This window comes from Phaenicophaeus curvirostris, chromosome Z (genome assembly GCF_032191515.1).
Source record: "Phaenicophaeus curvirostris isolate KB17595 chromosome Z, BPBGC_Pcur_1.0, whole genome shotgun sequence".
In the NCBI taxonomy this organism is placed as follows: domain Eukaryota; kingdom Metazoa; phylum Chordata; class Aves; order Cuculiformes; family Cuculidae; genus Phaenicophaeus; species Phaenicophaeus curvirostris.
This window is the reverse complement of record NC_091431.1, coordinates 31,737,839-31,758,645: the sequence shown is the minus strand read 5'-3', so window position 1 is coordinate 31,758,645 and position 20,807 is coordinate 31,737,839. Positions and strand designations below refer to the sequence as shown.

Sequence of the window (20,807 nt, the reverse complement as noted above, 5' to 3'; positions counted from 1 at the left end):
GATGTCCATGGGAATACTGACTCTTAGTGCTAAGAAGAATACTGAGTAACAAGAAACTTCATAATATAGAGTTTTTTAAAATATACATATTACATATATTTTATGTGGAGTTTCACGAATTTCTGAAATATGATCTAAGTGTCTGATAGCTACTTATGATTTGTGTAAACTAAAACCAATGTGTAGTGTACTTAGTGCTTCACAAACAGCAATTTGAGCAAAATAAGATGCTATTGAAAAAGGTATTAACTGGGTGATTTAAGTTCATTTGGGTCAGCTTTTTTGAGACTATTTCAGTTGTTTCGTTTTTAATATCTTTCTCAATGAGCTATGATTTTATGATGATTTTTAGTTCTCCCATCTCATAAAAACTTGCTGTTGGAAAAAGTTATTTTAGAACTAAGAAAAAGAATGTGTGAGCATTCCTTTTTTAATTTGTATGGAGCTCTGGCTTTTGTATGGGAAAGTGGAGACATTTTTAGATATTTTCAGAAATAGCACATGCACTCTGACATCTAGTGTTGGGGATATTTTTTGTGTGTCATGTACTATTACCAGAATATCTTTGATAATTTCCTTAAAATTCATTTGACATCTGCAAAGATGGGATGGTTTTTTTGTTCATATTATAGCTGCAAAGCAGGCTTTGACATTTCGTGCAATCTTTAATCTTTTTATGCGAATTGGTGTCCCAGTAATAACTTGTTTAGAAAGTGAAAGTTAAATATAACAAAGAAATTGACAGAAAAGAAATTATATAATGTAGTTTGTTTTTGTTTTCCTTCCTTTGCACAGTCATTCATCCTCTTTTACCCTGTTAGTAAAATTAGTGTTCACCTTCTGTGACGTTGCCCTTGAAAGGAAGACTCTTAATTGTGTTACAAAAGGCCCATGCCATGTCCTGTTTGTGTAGACCAAATCTACCTGCTTGGAATTTTAATGACACTGTAATCATAGAATTCAAATTAGAAAAACTGAGGGCATTAAAAGGATATCTGCAAGTGATTTCTTTAATGGGAAAGGCTCTCATATTTATTTATAATCTCTTAGAAAAAAAACACGTTATGTTCTTCATTTTATTATTGAAGGAATGTCTGGTACATAAAGCGTCTGAGTAACCTCAACGCATACCTAAGGACCTCATTAGCAGGAATATAATTTTAACCATATTAAATACATTTTAACTTTCTGACATCTTTGACTTCATGTTGTGGAAGCTTTAAAATTTTCTTAAATACATCTTTTACATTTAAGAAATATGTATTAAGTTGTGGGTGTGGTTCAGTTTGAGTGCTAGAATAAGAGAATTCTCAAAGATTTTTATTTGGATACGTCTACCTTAATGTTTCGTTTGGATCAGAAATGCAACTTCTGAAGCAAATCTGTGCAGTACCACTTAGAATGCTGTGGTTCTATTATTAAGCAGTCTTTGAGGATTCAAACTTCACTCCTTTCAAATAAAACAAAATAGGAGGATGCAGAACTTCTGATGGAGGAGAGTTAAGTCTTTAGAACCAGGAAAAGTCTAGTTTGAAATAATACCTTTCCCCTAGAATATATGTCTCGGGTCCTCAGCACTAACTGTTTCATTCTGGGGATCTGCTGCTATTTCACTGGTGCTAATGTAGTCCTGAACATTGGATCCTCTGACGTAAATTCAAATTTTGACCTCATGAAAAAAATATTAATTGCTAATTTGTCAGATGAATTAGGCTATGTGTGCATAGCCAGTAAATTTCATTTAAAAATTCCAGTCTGTTTTGATGTGACAAAGAAGCCTGTGATATGACCTCCTGGGTGGAAATCTGGTTGTATGGCTGGGCCCAAAGGGTAGTGATAAATGGTGTGAAATCCAGCTGGAGGCCAGTTACAAGTGGGGTTCCCCAGGGCTCAGTGCTGGGTCCAGCCCTGTTCAATGTCTTTATCAATGTCCTGGATGAAGGCATTGAGTGCACCCTTAGCAAGTTTGCAGACGACGCTAAGCTGGGTGGAAGTGTTGATCTGCTGGAGGGTAGGAAGGCTCTGCAAAGGGATCTGAACAGGCTGGACTGCTGGGCTGAGACCAATGGGATGAGGTTTAACAAGGCCAAATGCTGAGTCCTGCACTTGGGGCACAACAACCCTATGCAGTGCTACAGACTGGGAGAAGTCTGTCTAGAAAGCTGCCTGGAGGAGAGGGACCTGGGGGTGTTGGTTGACAGCCGACTGAACATGAGCCAGCAGTGTGCCCAGGTGGCCAAGAAGGCCAATGGCATCTTGGCTTGTATCAGAAACGGTGTGACCAGCAGGTCCAGGGAGGTTATTCTCCCTCTGTACTTGACACTGGTGAGACTGCTTCTTGAATCCTGTGTTCAGTTCTGGGCCCCTCCCCACAAGAAGGATGTGGAGGCTCTGGAGCGTGTCCAGAGAAGAGCAACGAAGCTGGTGAGGGGGCTGCAGAACAGGCTTTATTGGCTGATGTGGTTGCCAAGCGACTGTCCATGATATTTGAAAAGTCATGGCAGTCAGGAGAAGTCCCTGGTGACTGGAAGAAGGGCAGCATTGTGCCCGTTTTTAAGAAGAGTAGAAAAGGTGATCCTAGGAACTGCCAGCTTGTCAGTTTCACCTCTGTGCCTGGGAATATCATGGGAAAGATCCTCCTAGAAGCTATGCTGAAGCACATGGAGGATCGGGATGTGATTTGAGGCAGCCAGCATGGCTTCGCTAATAGCAGGTCCTGCCTTACCAACCTAGTGGCTTTCTATAATGGGGTGACCACATCAGTGGGCATGGGAAAAGCAGTGGATGTGATCTATCTGGACTCCTATAAAGCCTTTGACACAGTCCCCCACAACATCCTTCTTTCTAAATTGAAGAGTTATGGATGTGATGATGGGTGGACTGTTTGATGCCTATGGTATTGGTTGGATGGTTGCATTCAGAGAGGGGCAATCCATGGTTTCAATACAGGCTGGAGGACGATGTGATTGAGAGCAGCCCTACAGAGAAGGCCTTGAGGTGCTCATTGATGAGAAGCTTGACATGAGCTGGCAATGTGCGCTCACAGCCCAGAAGACCAACCATGTCCTGGGCTGCGTCATAAGAAGCGTGGCCAGCAGGTTGAGGGAGGTGATTCTCCCCCTCTGACCCGCTCTGTGTCCATTTCTGGAATCCCCAACAGAAGAAGGGTATGGAACTGTTGGAACAGGCCCAGAGGAGATCCACAAAGATGACAGTAGGGCTGGAGAACTTCCCATTTGACGAGAGGCTGAAAGAGTTGGGGCTGTTCAGCCTGGAGAAGAGAAGGCTCTGAGGAGACCTTATAGGCCTTCCAGTACATGAAGGGGGAAAGCTGAGGAGGAACTTCTTGGACATGTTGTAATAGGACGAGGGGAAGTGGCTTTTAATTGGGAGGGGTATGATTTAGATTAGACACTAGGAAGAAATTCTTCACAATGAGGGTGGTGAGGCGCTGGAATAGGTTGCCCAGGGAAGCTGTAGATGCCCTCTCCCTGGAGGTGCTCAAGACCAGATTGGATGGGGCCTTGAGTATCCTGATGTAATGGGAGGTGTCCCTGCCCATGGCAGAGGCGTTGGAACTAGTTGATCTTTAAGGCCCCTACCATCTCAAACTATTTTATGATTCTATGCATGCTTTGAGGGCAGCCCTGTTGAGAAGCACTTGAGCATTCTGGTGGATGAAAATTGGGACGTAATCCAGCAATTTGTGTTTGCAACCCAGAAAGCCAAAAGTATCCTGGGCTGCATCAAAAGAAGTATAGCCAGGCAGGGTGAAGGAAGTGGTTCTGCCCCTCTGCTTTGCTGTTGTGAGACCTCACCTGGAGTATTGTGTGCAGCTTTGGGACCCCTTGTACAAGACAGGCATGGACCTATTAGAATGGGTCCAGGGGAGGGCTGCAAACATGATCAGAGGTTTGGAACGTCTTTGCTATGAGGAAAGGCTGAGAGAGTTGGGGTTATTCAGGCTGGAGAAGAGAAAGCTTTGGGGACACCTTATTGTGGCCTTTCAGTATTTAAAGGACACTTAAAAGAAAGATGGACAGAAGCTTCTTGCCAGGGCCTGTAGTGACAGGACAAGAGTATACAGTTTTAAATTGAATTAGGATAGGTTTAGATTAGACAGAGGGAAGAAATTTTTTACTATGAGGGTGGTGAGACCCTGGAACAGATTCCCCACCCTCACACTAGAAATGTGTTTCTTCATGTTCACAATGAATTTCGTGATTTCTAATTTGTACCTGTTGTCTCTTGTCCTGTCACTGAGCACCACTGAGAAGAGTACAGCTTCCTTCTCTTCATTCCCTGCTATGAAGTATTTGTATATGTTGGTAAGGTCTTGTTTTGCAGCTAGAGGTGCAGTTATGGTTCCAGTAAAAATGAATTCAGAGTCTGTAAGGTATCATTTAAAATATCGCCTGCTAAAGTTAACACTCTAAGGAGAAAGTAGCATAGAGTATGTTGCATCCTTTTAGAGGATAAGAGCCCCAGGTGGTGTAGCGTTGAATGCATCTCTGATCCACGTGCTAGGGAACCCCTGCCTGTAGCAGAGATTCTCACATTTTGGTCATTTGAGCTATAACAGGACTTTTTAACAAGGAAAGAACTCTGTTCATTATTTCTGCTGGCAAACAGGAAGGATATCCACATGAGAGCTCCTCAGACCACTTGCAGACAAAGGTAAGGCCATGCAGGTAGCGTAGTTGCTGGTAATCAGTGGGAGCTGGCTAAGGCCTTTGCTGCTGGCTGAGTTCACCCTGTGGCCAAGGGGGTTGTGCAGCACATCACAGGCCAGGGCTTATTGCACTTTGAGTGGAGTGGATCACTGACACCTTGAAGTACAACAGTCTTCCAGTCATGGTTACTACAGGTCCTCCGTGGTCCTGAAAACCTGGTGATCTGATAGATTAGGTGTACTGCAAAGCCAACATGTTTGGTTTGGCTTTCTGTGAGCTTTGATGGGAAATGATTCAATGAGTTGGCACATGCTTGTTTAGATATTTGTCTTTTGCATTATTAATGAAGAATGCTTAGGACCTTACCACTAACATGAGAAGCAGAACAGTGTTTGTGAGGTGATAATTAGATGAAGTGCTAACAAAGAAATAAAATGGAAAAATAGTAAATATCGGTTAGACTTAAAATGTCCTACTCTAACATTTTAGCCAAGTATTCTTTAAATATGTATGTGTGTGAAACAAGAAGTTTATAATTGGTTTTGATTTTTCTTTAGGCTGTTGCAGAGCATATGCACTGAACAGATACTTTACCTGGCATTTGTTATGTTGGCTTTTCAAGTAGTTGCCTGTAATATTTCAAACTATGGCAGAAGAAGTAGGAGGTGCAAATATATGTCATGTTAATACGTAGAAAAATAAATCCTTTTCCATGTACGCTGAGGAGAAAAGTTTTTTTTAATCTAGCAAGAAGGTATTTCGTATACTAAAATGAATTTTTCTTATTTGATTTTGACTCAGGTAATTTTTAAAAACAGTGTGCTAGATATCATTTCCAGACCTTAGGTGAATATTTGCATACTGCTCTATTTACATATATACTGTCATGTTGTAGGCTTAATCTTCTGATGGGAAATTGCTATCTGCTATATTTCAATATTTTATTGTATCGCAACTTTTCTAAGTGTTCTTATAAACACTTAGATTAAAAACTTCCTGGCATGCTTTTTATTATGTGGCCTGTATATAATGCTTCTTTAGCTCCATTTCTACTGAAAAGTATTACAGGAACTGTATCTTACATAACTTAAGAAACTGAAAAGTCTTCTTTGCTTTTCTTTCCATAGGATAAGAAATGGGTTCTCAATCATGAAGATGTCACACTGGGAGAATTACTGGGCAAAGTAAGTAATCAAGTGAGCTAAATGACGTCTTCAGAGGTATATATTAATGATTAAGCCTATGCATTTCCTGTTTGCCCTATCTTTTAAATTACTGTGGTATGTAATTTTTGTATCAATTCTTTTACTTTAATAAGCAAGACAGCATTATGCTTTAAGTAAATGTAAATCACATTTACGGGTAAATGATATAATGTGTGCTGAAAGTGTTTAACTAGCACACATATTTTTCTCTCTTGGAAGGCTTTTAAGCTAACTAGATTTTTATAAAGCATGATGTGTAAAATGTTGCAAAATATAAATAGAAACATGTTTACGTTTAGGATTTATGTATATAATTTATACTTTTATAAAATTGATATGAAGCGATTATTCAGTCAGTATTTGTAAAAACAAATATTCATTACTTTTGTATAATTTATTGAACTTTAGCTAACTTGATAATTCTGTAAGTATTAAGTTGATTCTTGCATAGTGTAGTTTATATCACAAATTCCGTTAAAGGAGCTATAAGTCTTTAAAATCAGGTAAGCTCTCTACATCACTTACATTTCTGGCACCTTTGCACCTACAAAGACAGTTGCAAGTGCCACTCTGGACACAATATTCCGAAAGATCTCTCAAAAACTGAAAAATATGCTTAAATGAAGAGAAGACAAATAAAAGCAAGACTTGCCTTCTCACTATGATATGCACTAAAAGAGCTGATAAAACTGTTCAAGAAATGGAGGAATTAAATACTCTCTGATACAATTACCAGGAATACAATCTCTTTGGCAGTGCAAGATGACAAAATTTATTATCTACTGGTAGGGAGAGCTGTGTCTGCATAAAATGTCATGTTCTTAAACAGAACAGTATCAAGGGAGAAAAATAAAGATGTTCCAAGCAATGGAAAGCTTTGACTTGCTAAAAAATACATGAATTAGTCTGAATGAGTAAAGACAAAACAATTTGAAAATTGATTAATTTAGTAAATTGAATTTACGTGTGCATTGTATTAGGAGTAGGTACTGAAAGAAAACCTCATTTGGATTCATAAACACATTTCAAAGTTCCATACCAGTTACATGAGATTTGTGGAGATTTTATTTACTTTGAATGATTTTTTTTTCCCTGATTTTAGGGCAATTTTGGTGAGGTGTATAAGGGAACACTAAAGGATAAGACTCCTGTTGCTGTAAAAACTTGTAAAGAAGATCTTCCTCAGGAATTGAAAATAAAATTTCTGTCAGAAGCCAGGTGAGTTGTCTCAATTTAATTGAAATATATACTTGTTGTGGGTTTCTTTAAAGTTTTCTTACTAGATGGATTTATAAAATCTGACCTTCAGAAAAATTCAAAGAAGCTTTTTTCCTTCTTTTCTCCCCCTCAGTTCATTCCAGAACTACTATCCTGGAAACTAAAAATAAGCTTTTTTAATGTTTGAACGTATTAGCATTAGCACTTGCTGAAACTAAATCTTTGGCGAAGCAAGATGTGCCTATACAGCGCAATTTTATTGTTGTTAAGTGCTTCTGTTTAGAGCTTTTGAAGTGTGCCATGAAGACTGGGATAAGGAGACTGGAAAGAAAGTTAATTTATATATGGTTATACCAGTCATAAATCCTTCCTTACATGCATGTCTAATAGAGCTGATCAAATGTGGCTAGGTTACTGGGTAGACCCTATTTAGTAATTTTATCTTTGTTAGAGGAGTTCACTCCAGTAGAGATCTTCTATGCTGTGTCAGGCAGCATATGGTTGCATACTTTTTTTTTCAAATTGCAATCTTGCCACATTATGCTAAGTGTTCTGAATATAGATTGACGTAGGCAGGTAGGTTTTGACCGCTTGGTGTAGAGGAGTGTATTGGAGTAATTTCTCAAATGTTTAAACTAACGTACCCCCTCTTCCTATGAAGCTTTATGTGTTTCCATTTTTACTTTCAAACTAGTATGATCAATACGGACAAGTAAAAGATACTATCTGCATTTGGAGAATGAAGATCAGTCACTAGCTATTGAATAATTTTAAACAGCTCGTAATTTGACAGCTGCAGAGATGTGTCATTTGTTAAACAGTCTGCCATTAATGGAGCAATTTTAGTCTGAAAAAAGAAAGATATATGTTATTTCTCATTAAATATATATGTATTGGGTAGGTTAGTACTTTACTCTTGACCCTAGGAAAAAAGAGAAAAAGGGAAGGTGTTTTAAGTCAGCAAATAGCAGAAGAAACATTTAAGTTACAAGGCCTCTGCAGAATTCCTACTTGCCTTTTATTTTACATATAAACCCTGGCATGCTGTTTTAGGCTGTAAATATTCTTATTAAAGTATTATGTTAGAAGATGCAAATGTTTTTCTTAAATTCCCAAAATTAAATTTGCTGTCCTTTAAAGCTCACTGTATTAATTAATTTCTTAAAGTAAAATTAGAATGTATGTGTATTTGAAAAGTGTGTCAGGGAAGTGTAAAGTTGTGCTGTGCGTGCCTTTTTGATGTAGCTCTGCTTCTGATCCACCACAGATATGCTATTTAATTACAAGTATTCCTGTGAAATTGCAAATGTATCAGGCGTTTTTTCAGTTATATGACAAATGTTATGTAGACAAATGGTAAAATTACAGTAAGAATAATGTAGTGATTTATTAGTGTATCCGTATGCCCTGTGTTTCAAACAGAATGATGACTGATCTATGGCATTTTTTTTCTTTATAATAACAGTAGTTACATGTTCCATTCAAACAACATTAAGGGTTTAAAATATTTTCCTATAATAATTATTCAATTTGTACAATTAAGTTTATTAATATAATAAACTTACTATGTGTTTTGCAGAATACTCAAACAGTATGATCATCCTAATATTGTAAAACTTATAGGAGTTTGTACACAACGACAGCCTATATATATTGTTATGGAACTTGTTCCAGGTAATTGTCTTCCTTTTTTTCCCCAGCATGTTTTCATAGGTATTGTTCCCATAATGTAAAATCTATTGTATTCTATTTGTCTTTATCTGCATTCTTATGACTGATCTCAAAATTGACCTGTGTTGCAAATCTTTGGAAATATTAGGTTCTAGTAACTTTAGAGTGGACTGAGTACCACGTATCTGTCTTGAGATTTTCTGTAGCCATTCAAGACAACAGAATTTGATGAAAGGTATTTTAGCTGTTTTCATTTTCCTCCTGGCAAGCTATTACATGGTACTTCCTTTAACAATTGAGTTATATAGCATATGTTATGATGCTTGTATTTATAGAAACTTAATGGCTGGGTAATATTTCAGTTTTAATGACTTAGATTTGGGTCATTTTTGGTAATGTGAGAGGTTTTTTTCTTTACCAAATTATGTTTGTCTTCTGTTTATGGATTGCATTTGATATATTTTTTGAATCTTGCAATCGTATTATTCAGCAATACTGGAGAGAATTTCAAATTGTTGGGATGATAACAGCTTTTGGTTAGTTTTACCACTTTGTTGTTTTTCTCTCAGCAGCTGGAAAACATGGATATGGTTGCCTCTAGTACTCCTTAATATACAATACTGTATTTATATGATGTATCACTGGGTTTGTCTTCAAAATTATACAGCAAGCTGATTTAAGAACTATTTAATTCAGGAAGACTTAGATTGTTTATACTTCTTGAGTACTGGCTTTAGTGCAAAACTGATGAAATCTTTGACCTACTGGAATTTCCTGCCTTTATTCAATTAAATTATTTTAGATTATTATATTTGTACCTGTGATTATCAAAATGGAGACTAAAAGCAGTGTCCTGGGTTTTAATGCATACTTATGTAATCAGCTTCTCCAGACATCTCTAAAGAGAAAAATAGGTACTGATCTTTTAACACCTTCATCATTCTGGTTCAGGGTTTTCAGTGCCTTGGACGAGTTATTTAAACATAGAGCTACCATTTGATGAGGAATTAGTGAGAATCTTTCTCTGATTCCCATGCCTATTTTACAGTCCAGATCTATCAAAAAGTTCTGTCTCCTGGCTTTGAATTTGCAGGAAGCTTCTTAATTCTTATCCTGTTTTGCTGGTCTGTAAGTCTGGCTAGCTTCTGTGCTTGCCTGCCCTCATAAACATTGTGCTATGTTTAAGCCATCACTTCTTTTCATATTCTTTTACACCTTGGCTAGTGGAACATGAGACTGAGCAAATCAGCTGGAAGCAATAAGGATGCCAGTTCTGAAGATGTTGGAGAGGAAAGGCAAAACACTTACTTAGAGCAGTTCAGAGAAGCAGTGATTCTGATGTTGCTAGTTTTCTGTTTTCTAGTAGCAAGCTTGGATGAGATGGCCTAAAATAATAATTATGGGTGCTCTGATTTGGTTTGTAATGCTGCCCTTTGAAGAACAAGAGTAGTGTAGCAGCTTGTTGACTTGCACTCAAGACAACTTTCTCAATATCTGCTTTGTCTGTATGTTGTCTTAAATGCATTTACATTACTTCTAATAACTAAAATTTGTATGGCTTACCTTAGAATTTTATTATGTAAATGAATGTGTGAGAAGATGTGTATTTAGTAAATGTCTGACAGTTTTTTGCCTGAGTAAAAAAATAGAAACATCTCCATAAAATGTGGAATTTCTCTTGTGTTTTCTGAGTTCTGTTTAATGTTTGGGCTTTTCCTATTGTTCTTATATCCCAGATACATGTAGGCAATATATGTGTATGTCTTTTGAGACTGCTGTGGTGTGGCTCAGTGGTGGCTACTTCTACTTTTCATTACGGATTGCGATTTCTGAATCTGAATGATTCTTAATTTGTTCAGGTGTTCAAATTTTATTTTGAAACGTAGCAGTTTTGTAGAGAGCTGCTATAAAAGCAGCTATTAGTGAATCTGTCATAAACTATGCCTGCACAAAAATTTTTTTACTTTGTTGCAAATGTAAATGCAATTAAAAACTATGCATCTGGATTAATTCATCACTGAGAACAATAGAGAAGGTGACAGATTTAATTATAAAGAAAGTTGTTTCGTCTGTGTACAAACCCAGGAGCTAGAGGAGCAAAATGAGGCTCCCATGATCAAAGAGGAGGTGGTCAGAGCCTTGCTAGCCCGACTAGACACCAACAAGTCTATGGGGCCGGATGGGATTCATCCAAGGGTATTGAAGGAGCTGGCGGATGTGCTGGCCAAACCCCTTTCCATCATCTTCCATCAGTCCTGGAAGACTGGGGAAGTCCCGCTGGACTGGAGGCTGGCTGATGTTGTGCCCATCTACAAGAAGGGTCTCAGGGAGGACCCAGAAAACTACAGGCCTGTCAGTCTGACCTCAGTGCCAGGAAGTCATGGAACAGGTGATCTTGAGTGCTATCATGAAGCACATGCAAGAGAACCGGGTGCTCAGGCCCAGTCAACACGGGTTCACAAAAGGCAGCTCTTGCCAAACTAACCTGATTGCCTTCTATGACAAAGAGGCTTGGCTGCTGGATGAGGGAAAGGCTGTGGTCTTCCTGGACTTCAGTAAAGCCTTCGACACAGTTTCTCACAGCATACTGCTTAGGAAACTGTCAGCCTCAGGCCTGGACAGGCGCACACCCTCCTGGGTGGAAAACTGGTTGGATGGCCAGGCCCAGAGAGTGGTGGGAAATGGTGTGAAATCCAGCTGGAGGCCAGTGACAAGTGGAGTTCCCCAGGGCTCAGTGCTGGGTCCAGCCCTGTTCAATGTCTTTATCAATGACCTGGATGAAGGCATTGAGTGCACCCTTAGCAAGTTTGCAGACGACACTAAGCTGGGTGGAAGTGTGGATCTGCTGGAGGGTAGGGAGGCTCTGCAAAGGGATCTGAACAGGCTGGACCGCTGGGCTGAGTCCAATGGCATGAGGTTTAACAAGGCCAAGTGCCGGGTCCTGCACTTGGGGCACAACAACCCTGTGCAGTGCTACAGACTAGGAGAAGTCTGTCTAGAAAGCTGCCTGGAGGAGAGGGACCTGGGGGTGTTGGTTGACAGCCGACTGAACATGAGCCAGCAGTGTGCCCAGGTGGCCAAGAAGGCCAATGGCATCTTGGCTTGGATCAGAAACGGTGTGACCAGCAGGTCCAGGGAGGTTATTCTCCCTCTGTACTCGGCACTGGTGAGACCGCTCCTCGAATACTGTGTTCAGTTCTGGTCCCCTCCCCACAAGAAGGATGTGGAGGCTCTGGAACGAGTCCAGAGAAGAGCAACAAAGCTGGTGAAGGGGCTGGAGAACAAGTCTTACGAGGAGCGGCTGAGAGAGCTGGGGTTGTTTAGCCTGGAGAAGAGGAGGCTGAGGGGAGACCTCATTGCTCTCTATAACTACCTGAAAGGAGGTTGTAGAGAGGAGGGAGCTGGCATCTTCTCCCAAGTGACAGGGGACAGGACAAGAGGGAATGGCCTCAAGCTCTGCCAGGGGAGATTTAGGCTGGACATTAGGAAAAAATTCTTCACAGAAAGGGTCATTGGGCACTGGAACAGGCTGCCCAGGGAGGTGGTTGTGTCACCTTCCCTGGAGATGTTTAAGGCACGGATGGACGAGGTGCTAAGGGGCATGGTTTAGTGTTTGATAGGAATGGTTGGACTTGATGATCCAGTGGGTCTCTTCTATGATTCTGTGATTCTATGAGATATATATTTAAGCATCTGTGCATCCACTGTTAGCTGCAAAAATTACCCACATATTTCCAAATGATAACATAAATAAAGCAAGTTGTCAAGGACAACTGTATCCTCTATAGGTAGGTCCCTTTTCTTGGTGTGGGGGTGTGTGTGTTAACAGGTTACTTGTGTCCTAAAGTAGAGAATTACATTGATAAAGAAATATCAGATGGGTCATGGAACAAGGATTAACTGAAATAATAAAGAAGATAGCAGTGGATATTGCAAATACATAGACAAAATGAAAAGGTACATGAATATGTTAATGAAAAGAACAATCTTACTTATTATTCACTTGCTGTTGGTCATACTGATCTCACTGTCTAATTCCACTTAGTGTCAATCCATAATAGATTACTTCAATACAGAAAGACTTCATTACCATTTTTGCAATCTAGCGCCTACCAAGAAAGGAGAGAAAGATCTTAATGTAATGTTTATGTATATTATAGAAATTCTCATTAAAACATGCATATGTGGAAAAACACAACTCTCTGCCACTGACTGGGTTTTTAGGGACCAGGTCTCCTTCTCCTCCTGTCCCTTTTCCCATTCCCTCACGAATTTACAATGAGAGTTACCAAAAAAAACCCACTAGAATTAATTTTGAAATCCCAAAGACATCGTTCTCATTTTCCTCCCTTCACCTACACAAAATTGCCAAGATAGCCATTGAAATTGAGTTAGTGTCTTTAATATTTTATTCTTGTAAGCTTCCTATATATTTGTAAGCTAAGAGATCTATAGAAAAATCTTACCAGCAAGCTGAAGCAATGCTAGCTTGATGCTATAAAAATGCAATTTAGCAAAGCAGATGGTTTTAAAATGTTGGTTTGTGATACTTTTGTACTAACCTTTAAAGTGCTCTTGCAAATAATTAATTTTACTGTTCTTTACCTAATTTAAATTAAAATATTATCTAAATGGAACTCCCACACAGATCCTTAGAAGAACCCAATGCTGAAGTTGCTGTGCGGCTTTTCAGCTACCATCTAATAAAATTAACATGAATTAGCAGTGTCTTTTTCTGTAAATTTTTAGTAGACTAAGAACTGAGAAAACATCTGTATTTGGAAATGATCTTTGTAATAAACATTTTGTTAATGGCGAACTCCTCATAGAGATTTTGTCCTCTTGTTTGTGATTCTTCTGCTATTACAACTGTAGTTACCAGTTTGAAAATATTAAGAACATTAAAAAGGAAGAAAATTAGAGGAATGCAGCACCTATGCATTTATATGCTAATCTTCTGCATGCATTTTGTGTTCCTAACAGAAGTTGGACTTCTCTTTTTCTGTTGTGCGCTTACCTTTGCTTGTATTTTCTGATTTTGTATTGCTGACTTCTACTCTTTCCATTCTGTTGGGCCTGAAAAATGTATATGTATATTCCATCACACTTACGCGATAAGTCAGATGTGCTGGTTTCTAAATACAGAGACCTGAGTAATGTCGTCTCCCTTGAGATGTGATGTGATGTCCTGAGCAAGAGAGAACATGATGTGAGATCCAGAATCAGTGTAATTTCTTGTAGAGTTCTCTGCATGGTGAGCCGCACCATCTAATTTGTTAAGCATTTGCCTTATCTGCATAGTATATAAGTGAGATGCATCTAATGAAAGGCTGTGTTTGAATAATTAGCTGATATCCAGATAAACTTGGTTTATGACCCTGAGCTTTACCTTGCAGCAAAACCTGGAGAGGACACAGTCTCCTTACTGATTCTGACTCAAGTGTTGCCACTGAATAGAGAAAAAAAGTATTTTGACTACCAGTTTCATCTTCTGTCTCCACTGCCCCAGAGCAGACTTCACATGCTGCGTTAGCACATAGCTAATGAGAACTCCATGCCCAAAAGGCATGTTTTACTTTAAAATAGATAAAAATAAATCTTACTGTAATTGCGATATCGTGCAGTAAATTTCAAATCCTTTATTGAAAGAGTAGGAATTATTCAGAATGCTCCAGGAGAAGCAGTGTAGAACTCTCAAGTTGATGTATATTGCCCAAGATTATCATACCTTTTAAAAATTCTTCTTATAAAAATTAGACTGTTGGAACCTGTTAATATTACAAAGAACTCTGCTAATCATATAGGATACAATAAATTATTTTCTTTTTACTATTCCTCCTTTTCTCCCTACTAATTTATGATGAAATATCAGCTAAGATTGCTTGATAAGATTTGTTGCAAAGGTGGGATTTGATGTAGGTTTTTTCTGGGATCTTCTGATCTAAAAATAGGAATATTACATTATTTCATAATTTAATACAGTAACTTTTCCCTAATCTGTTTTGATACATTTTAAGTACTCAGTTTATCCTAGAAAGACAGAAATAGTTAAACTGAGAATTGCTAATGTATTTTGGGAAAAGAAACCTGGTATGTTGAGATTTACCAAATGCTTGATATTAGTATAGAACCTTGAATTTGTGTTGTAATATGAATTTGACTAACTTGACTGAGAAATGATGCAATAAAGGTGAGATACTAGTCTTAAGATTGTTCCATGAGGGTTGCTGCGTATTTGAGACTGAGTGCAGTCTGTAGCCTTCACCATAGGAATCTGCCGATGCAGATAAGCCTTTTTCAGGGTGGTTTCCAGTATGAGGAACAGCATAACTTTGTGTAAAAGTATGGTTGACGGTACTCTATAGGAAAGCATGTAACTTTTCTGTGATGCTACATTGATCTAAAAAGTTAAGCATTTTACTCATATTTTCCAGGAAATTTATTCATCTTTGCAGTATGCCTATTTTCCCAATGTTTTTATGTGATGTTGACCTTAAAACTGAAGAAATGGAAGTAATTGGAACGACCTGCTTTGGTATTCAGAACAGGGAAAGCGCAATTTGCCAGTCACTCTTAAGGCTACAGAGTGCATAGGGAGTTTTTGTAACAGCTCATTTTTAGCAAATTTAAACGATGATCATAGAGACTGCCTGGAATACTGCTACCATTGTCTGTAAGCTGTGAATGTTCTAGCGTGGAAATCCTAGTGCAAGCAACAGCTTCTCTGTGTTTACCTGTTTATTGTTGCTGGTCATGTCCTTGGCTGTCAATGCACACCATTCTTTTAACTCTTGGGTTTTTTCTTTCCGGTTTTGTTTTCACATAAGTGCATTTCACATGTGCATTTACAATTGTATTTCATTACTGCCATTGTTAATATTACTATGGCAAAACTTTGCATGTTTATAGGAACTTTTATTGGCTTAACAGGAGAAGATATGTTTTAATTGGATTTTGCCATAGTACTCTGTGGGCAGTTGAATAACCTAGGGTTTATTTGCAGTTTCTGTTACTATTTAAGTAAAACAAACAAACAAAAAAAGTGAAATGACTACATGATGCAGAAAGGATCCATCAGCTCAAAAGTGAAGGCACACTATTTGAAGGAAAATGTGTGCTTCAGCATTTCTAAATCCTTACATTTTTAATAGTTTGCAAACAGCTGCTTACTTTCTCAAAAAAACTATCTTCTAGAATTGCTACAGATGCATATTTACTATTTTAAATTCTTAGTTTTAAGTAGCTGTGTTTGGGTTTGTTTTATTGAAAATGTATATGGGACTAAGAGAGTAGACAATAAAGAAACTAGATTTCTTTTCATTAGGCAAATGACTGACCATATGAATATGGTCATATGACCATATGAAGAGTAATTTCAATAATAGCTTATAAAACAATTACAAATATTGAATCATAGAGCTCTTCTGTATTAGATGACCCTTAAAAGTTATGGCCAGAAGCATGCTGCATCTGCATGATTAATGAGCATATAAACGTAAGAAGCATTAAGTGGACTCCTTAAAATGCTACTTAACAAAGCTATTTAAGAAAGGAAATTTCTCCCTCTTCATTTGAGTTTATTAATAAATAATGTATATAATTCCGTAACATTCTTAATAATTGCTGTTGTGTTAAAATATTAGTATTTGTATAATTATTATTTATAAATTTATTTAAATTATATATATATATGTGTGTGTAATGTATGTTGCTATTTCAGGATATTAGTGAGTGCGACATTTCCCAATATAATTTTGGAACTGTATCTTAGTTATGTTCAGTATTAATACTAGTTATTGGAATAATGAAAGGAGTGTGTAGAACAAGTATATAGGTACCACTTTGGGCACCAGCTCTGGAGAACACTGAAGTACATACTCACAGTTGAATATAAATGCTATTAAATCAAATATTACCAAAACTAAATATTTTGCAAATTGATTTAACGTATTTCGGTGTTGTTTCTTGTATTTCTTTTAGATCACAGATTTTTTTTTCTTGTAAAGCATTAGCTTCCTTTTGTGTGCACTGCTACGTGAACTGTTATATTGCTATAAAATACTACTTAAAGTTCAGCATGAAGTCTGTACTAGGAAGTATGGCCAACAGTAGGAAATGCTGATATGTGGCATTTTCAGTCTCTTAAAAATTTCTGTATATAATGAGCAATAGCTCATATTCACAGTGAAATGCTTAAAGGCCTGTTTTCAGGAATACAGTTGTAGCAGGCTGCTTTCATGGAGCTTCTGCTTATGTACTACATTTTGTCATCTGTTTATTAAAATAGATCTATAGTATTAGGCAGACTCTCCAGTACTGCTATTTATGCCCCTGTAAACTCCAAACAGGTGATCAGTTTCTGCTAGGTGATAAAACTATATTGGTCTAATTATTTCTGTAGTACTTAGTGTGGTTGGAGCAAATCTTATTTCCTGGTAGTGTGCCATTAACTGGAATAACAGGTAGCCATGTAGAATACAGTGCAAATTCCAGAGATAAGAGAAAGCATTACTTACTATTATGTAATCATCTAGTTTTCTTTCAGTTTATTCATAGTCTAATTTATTTTGTTTTATCAACAGTTCTTAAGTTGGAGATAAAGCTCTGACAGTATGTGCTGCAAATAGTGAATTAGAGTTTTTAATATTTAGACTTGTTTTAAGAAGCACATAAAGATACTACATAGCCACAATTCTACGTTGAAGGGTTTGTAACTCAGCTCTCAGTTTGTAACTCTTAACTCAGCTTTGAAGGTATTCCTGTGGATGCTTTCTTGTTGATGAATAGCAGGACCATTGGCCACAGTAGACGATAAAAGTCAGCGAGAGTAATTCTGTTAGTTAAAGGACAAACACTTAAGCCTATCAGATTTAACCTAAAATTATATATCATGTACAGAATGAGATGTAGATCACTTCTTTCTTTTATTTTGTCTACATCTAACAGTACTTTCAAAGTTATATTGAACGGAGTGTTTAAAAGACTGTTTTGTCATCTATGCAAGGACAGATACAAGAAAACAGAACTGCTAGTGAAAACATACCTTTGCTGACTGTTTTTCACTATTGAGGATCTGAGATTAAGATGATTTTATTATAACTGTGTTTTGATGATAGGCATAAAATAATACAGCTCAAGGTATACTATATTGGTTCTGCTCAAAACTTTCGAATTTTATACACTAAATGCCAAACATGGAAAATTAGCAAGTTCCTTCATTTTTTGTATGGCTCTGTGAGAAGGCTTATTTTTTTTTAACTATGTCAGGATGATTCTATGTCTCTTTTCAGTTCATCCTGCAGTGAGTTTTTAGAAATTCACAGTCTTCAGTATTGGAATGTTGGCTGTTTGAGCTTAGCGGTGCTTGTTAGAGTGATATTATGTGCTTCTTTCTGTAAGCTTCCTCGATTTACTGTTCTCATTCAAGTAACACCACAATTTGTCAGGACTGAAAGATTTCCACATTCATAAAGGCATATTATCATACTTACTAGTTAAAATATTATTCCCATGTACAGCACAGAAAGTTCTTGCTATATATATATATGAAATAATTTTCATCAGCTTGTTGATATATCATAGAATCATAGAATAGTTTGGGTTGGAAGGGACCTAAAAGATCATCCAGTTCCAACCCCCCTGTCATGGGCAGGGACAAACACTACATCAGGCTGCCCGAGGCCCCACCCAACCTGGCCTTGAACACCTGTAGGGATGGGGCAGCCACAGCTTCCCTTGGCAACCTGTTCCAGTGTCTCGCCACTCTCACGGTGAAGAAATTCTTCCTAATGTCTAGTATAAATCTGCCCCTCTGCAGTTTATACCCATTCCCCCTCATCCTATCAACACAAACCTTTATGAATAGTCCCTCCTCAGCTTTGCTGTGCACCTTCTTCAGGCAGAGAAAGGCTGCTAAAAGGTCTCCTCAGAGCCTTCTCTTCTACAGGCTGAACAACTCCAGCTCTCTCAGCCTGTCCTTCTATGGGAAGTGCTCCAGCCCTCTGATCAGAACTGGGCACAATACTCCAGGTGAGGTCTCACAAGAGCAGAGTAGAGAGGGAGAATCACCTCCCTTGACCTGCTGGCCACGCTGCTTTAGATGTAGCCCAGGATACACTTGGCCTTTTGTGCTGCGAGCACACCTTGCCGGCTCATGCTGAGCATCTTATCGACCAGCACTCCCAAGTCCTTCTCTGCAGGGTGGCTCTCAATCACATCACCCACTATCATGTACTGAAATCGGAGATTTCCCCGACCCAGGTGTAGGATATATGTTGGAGGGGAGAGCTGCCTAAAAATAATTAACTGTCTGGTGTAACCAGAATAATTCTGGTCACATGTTTAAGAAATGACATGTATTTTAGTGGAATGTTTACCTTCCTTCTCTCTGGCCATACCTACTTTTTGCAAGTTATCAAACTATGTCAGTAACCTCTCACACTAAAGGAAAGGTGTTTGTTACCCAGTCCAGTTTGCACTAGTATAATGAAATCTGTTAAGATTTTCTTGGAATTTAAAATTCAATATCCTGAGATTCACCTTGTTAGAGGTGATGAAGAGATGTGATCATTCCCCATTATTCAGTAGTGGTGAGGATGCACCTGGAGTACTGTGTCCAGTTCTGGGCTCCCCAATACAAGAGAGACATGGACGTACTGGAGACAGTCCTGCAAAAGGCCATAAAGATGATAAAGGAAATGGAGGATCAGAGGGGTTGAGCACCTCTCCTGTGAAGACACACTGACAGAGTTGGAATTGTTCAGCCTGGAAAAGAGGAGGCTCCAGGAGACCTTATAGCAGCCTTCTAGTACCTATAGGGGACATAAAAGAAAGGTGGAGAGGGAACTTTTTACAAGGGCATGTAGCGATAGGACAAGGGCTAATGACTTTAAACTGAAAGAAGGCAAATTTAAATTAGATATAAGGAAAAAAATTCTCCACCTTGAGGGTGGTCAGGCACTGAAACCAGTTGCCCAGAGGAATTCTGGATGTTACACTGCTGTAAGTGTTCAAGGCCAGGTGGGATGGAGCTTCAAGTAACCTGGTATACTGGGAGGTGTCCCTGCCCGTGGCAGGGGGGTTTGAGCCAGATGATCCATAAGGTCCCTTCCAAACCAAACCATTCTATGATTCTATAATTCCTCCTGTAAGGAAAAGCTGAGAAGGCTGGGGCTGTTCCACCTGCAGAAGAGAAGGCTCACAGGAGATCTTACTAATTTTTATAAATACCAGAAGGGAGAGTGAACAGACAACAGAGCTGAGCTCTTTTCAGTGGTGACCATTGACAAGACAACGGGCACAGATGGAAAAAGATGATGTTCCTCCTGAACCACAAGAAACAATCTGTCTGTGAGGATAACTAAGTAATGGAACAGGTTGCCCAGAGAGGTAGTGGAGGCTTTCTCCTTGGAGATAATGAAAAGCCATTTCGGCATGGTCCTGGGCAACCAGCTCTAGAAGTTACTGCTTTAGCAGGGGTGTTGGACCAGCTGACCTCCAGAGATCCCTGCCAATCTCAACTGGTAGATGATTCAGTAAGAATATAGTAGTTTCTGTTTTTCCTGTAGTATTACCATGTTTCTCATTTCTTATAGTATGAAATATAAATAGAATTGGACTCCTAATTTTGTGTGAGACTTTTAATATATAGTATCTATTCACATTGCTAAGGAAGGCAGTATGTAAAATTGTTTAATAGCATTATTTGCAAGGGAGAATCGCTACAGTCAATTCTCTGCAAAGTGAAAAGAAACAAAGACTGTAGCAAGGGCTAGATACACGCTAGCAAATAAATAGTGTGATGTGGAAAGCTCCGCTATGATTTTTTATCATTACCTGGAACAGTAAAATAGAAATGAACCCTTACTGCAACCATTCTGTGATTAAAGAAGTGTGTTTATCACAAATTGTCAGTTGTCAACAGTTTTGATGTAAGCCTGTATTGAACATACACCTGTGAAAAATTCCTATATCAAAAAAATGCTGTGCAATTTTCACATTTAAGCACCTGGTATTTAAGGGACATTAGGAAGACCACATT

General features: G+C 38.3%; 1 protein-coding gene across 1 annotated transcript in view; it reads left to right on the top strand.

The window, feature by feature from the left end:
- FER (FER tyrosine kinase) overlaps window positions 1-20,807 on the top strand; it is a 129,290-nt gene that overhangs the window by 70,568 nt on the left and 37,915 nt on the right. Inside the window, exons 14-16 of the mRNA XM_069879949.1 lie at window positions 5,801-5,857; window positions 6,981-7,096; window positions 8,676-8,770. Of these exons, the coding sequence (XP_069736050.1) occupies window positions 5,801-5,857; window positions 6,981-7,096; window positions 8,676-8,770 (268 nt within the window). The remainder of the gene's footprint in view (window positions 1-5,800; window positions 5,858-6,980; window positions 7,097-8,675; window positions 8,771-20,807) is intronic.